This window comes from Cajanus cajan, chromosome 1 (assembly GCF_000230855.2).
Source record: "Cajanus cajan strain Asha chromosome 1, NIPB_CcT2T_4, whole genome shotgun sequence".
Lineage (NCBI taxonomy): Eukaryota > Viridiplantae > Streptophyta > Magnoliopsida > Fabales > Fabaceae > Cajanus > Cajanus cajan.
This window is the reverse complement of record NC_138517.1, coordinates 85,269,833-85,272,795: the sequence shown is the minus strand read 5'-3', so window position 1 is coordinate 85,272,795 and position 2,963 is coordinate 85,269,833. Positions and strand designations below refer to the sequence as shown.

The 2,963-nt window shown below is 52.5% G+C and overlaps 1 protein-coding gene across 1 annotated transcript; it reads left to right on the top strand.

Moving 5' to 3' along the window:
• The first annotated feature begins 263 nt into the window (after positions 1 to 263).
• On the top strand, positions 264 to 2,963 carry LOC145955926 (uncharacterized). The gene has a single exon (XM_083071438.1). The coding sequence runs from the start codon at positions 264 to 266 to the stop codon at positions 2,961 to 2,963; it is 2,700 nt and encodes an 899-aa protein (XP_082927564.1).

Genomic DNA, 2,963 nt, shown 5'->3' with positions numbered 1-2,963 from the left:
CACCGCAAGACTACCGGCCAAGAGGGAGAGACGAAGAATACAGTCGACGAACGTCACCACCAAGGGATCGACGTCACAGGTCCCGTTCGGCCGAAAGGAAAGACCATTCACGAAATTCAAGAGAAGACAACACTCGGCCGAGAAAGATAATAAACACGATCGCCGGGGGTTTCGCCGGAGGAGGCTCCACCTCTTCGGCAAGAAAGCGGCACCTCCGGGCAGTCCGAGATGTAAATACCGTGAACCAACAGAAAGCACCGAGGATGCCGACCATCACATTCTCGGACCGAGGCTTTCGTGGTGTCGACCCCATCCAAGACGACCCTATGGTGATTTCAGTTGAGATGCACAACTGCATCGTGAAGAAAACCCTGGTCGACCAAGGGAGCTCCGCCGACATCTTGTACTGGAATACTTTTGTGCAGCTAGGGATTCCCGAGGAGAGCTTAGAGCCATATCACGAACCCCTGGTCGGTTTTTCTGGCGAAAGAGTGATGACGAGAGGGTGCATCGACCTGTATACCCGTTTCGGGTTCGACCAAAAGACTTCCCGAGAGATCAAGATCCGATACATCGTGGTCCACGCCAACACGTCGTACAATGTTCTACTAGGCCGACCCTCGATCAACACGTTGGGGGCCATTGTTTCGACCCCCCACCTGTGCATGAAATTTCCATCGAGGGATAAGCAGGAGGTGATCACCGTGCATGCCGACCAAAAAACTGCAAGGGAGTGTTACCTCTCTAGCCTGAAGGTGCAGCCTCTGGCCGACCCACCCGCGACAGCAAGAGGGGTAAACGTGGTTAGACAGGAGACAGCCGAGAGCATCGACCTCGATCCTCGTTTAGGGGAAGTGGAACGAATTGAGGCCGCCGAAGACCTCGTCCCTTTCCAGCTCGTCCGATCACCCGAACAGATCACCCAAATAGGATCCCAGTTGAGCGAAACTGATGCAAACCGAGTCAGACAAACTGCCCGAGACAACAAAGACTTGTTTGCTTGGACGGCGTCAGACATGCCTGGGATAGACCCTGGTTTCTTGTGTCACCGATTAGCAGTGTGCCGAGACGCCCGACCAATAGCCCAAAAGAAAAGGAAAATGAGAGACGAGAAACGAAGGGCTGCAAATGTTGAGGTGCAAAAACTATTGCAAGCAAAGTTCATCCGAGAAGTTACCTACACCACGTGGCTGGCAAATGTAGTTCTGGTCAAGAAGTCAAATGGCAAATGGAGAATGTGTACCGACTACACCGACCTCAATAAAGCCTGCCCGAAGGATGCATACCCGCTCCCTTGTATTGATCGGCTTGTAGACGGTGCGTCAGGGCACGCAATCTTCAGCTTCTTGGATGCATATTCAGGTTATAACCAAATAAAAATGCACCCGGCCGACGAGGAAAAAACGGCGTTCATTACCGAAAGCGCCAATTTTTGTTACAAGGTATTGCCGTTCGGGTTGAAGAACGCTGGGGCAACCTATCAGAGGTTGATGGACAAGGTATTCCGAGATCAAATCGGCCGCAACATCGAGATTTATGTGGACGATATGGTGGTGAAATCTAACTCCATGGAAGATCACGCGGCCGACCTCGCCGAAGCATTCGGAGCATTGCGTAAACATAACATGCGACTCAACCCCGAGAAGTGCACTTTCGGGGTTAAGGGAGGTAAATTTCTCGGCTTTATGCTATCATCGAGAGGCATAGAAGCTAATCGAGACAAATGTCAAGCTGTAATAGATATGCGGAGCCCGAGCAGCCTGAAGGAATTGCAGCGCCTCTCTAGAAGACTGGTTGCCCTGTCCCGATTCCTCCCTCGGCTAGGCGACAAAATCAGCCCGATGACGAAGCTCTTGAAAAAGGCGTCGACTTTCGCCTGGAACGAATCATGCGAAGAGGCCTTCGCGGCATTGAAAACAGCTTTGGCGACCCCTCCGACCCTGACGAGACCGGACCGTTCGAATCCGCTGCTGGTATACTTAGTCGTATCAGACGAAGCAATCAGCTCGGTTCTGGTACAAGAAAAGGGAGGCTCTCAGGTTCCCGTCTATTTCGTTAGCCGACTTCTTCAGGATTCCGAGACCCGATACCAACTTATTGAAAAAGTCGCTCTCGGATTGGTACATACCTCCCGACGTTTGAGACACTACTTTCAGAGCCACCGAATGGTCGTGCACACCGATTGCCCGGTCTCCAAAGTCCTAGGAAAACCCGAACTCGCTGGGAGAATGATGGCATGGGCTGTCGAACTCTCGCAATTTGACATTGCGTACTGGCCGAGAGGGCCGATCAAAGCGCAATGCCTGGCCGACTTCGTGAACGAGTTACACCCCCATGGCCACTTCGAAGAACAATGGTGGACCCTCCACGTGGACGGCTCCTCAAACAGCCAGGGGAGCGGAGCAGGTGTAATCTTAGAGGGGCCGAAGGGCATTACATTGGAGCAATCCCTGCGTTTTCGATTCAAAGCCTCCAACAATCAGGCCGAGTACGAAGCCCTGATAGCCGGGCTCAGACTAGCCGAAGACATGGGCGCGACGAGAATCAAATGTCTGACCGATTCTAAGGTTGTGGCCGAACAAGTAGGTGGTAATTTCCAGGTCAAGGACCACGTGATGATGAAATACTACCACACTTATCAAGGGCTGAAGTCAAACTTCCAGGAGGTGTCGGTCGAGCACATCCCACGAGAGAACAACACTCGAGCCGACCGGTTGGCTAGGCTAGCCACAACCAAAAAACCAGGTCACTTGAGAACCATCATCCAACAGGAGATCGACCACCCCAGTGTTGACACGGAATTGATAGCAAATGTCGATGCCGACCACACCGCACCAAAAGATCCCCCAGACTGGCGAGCCGAAATCAAAGCTTTCATCATTGACGGGGTCACACCAGACGATCCGGCCGAGGCCAAACGTTTGCGAACCCAAGCCAGTAGATATACTATCATTGCCGGGTAA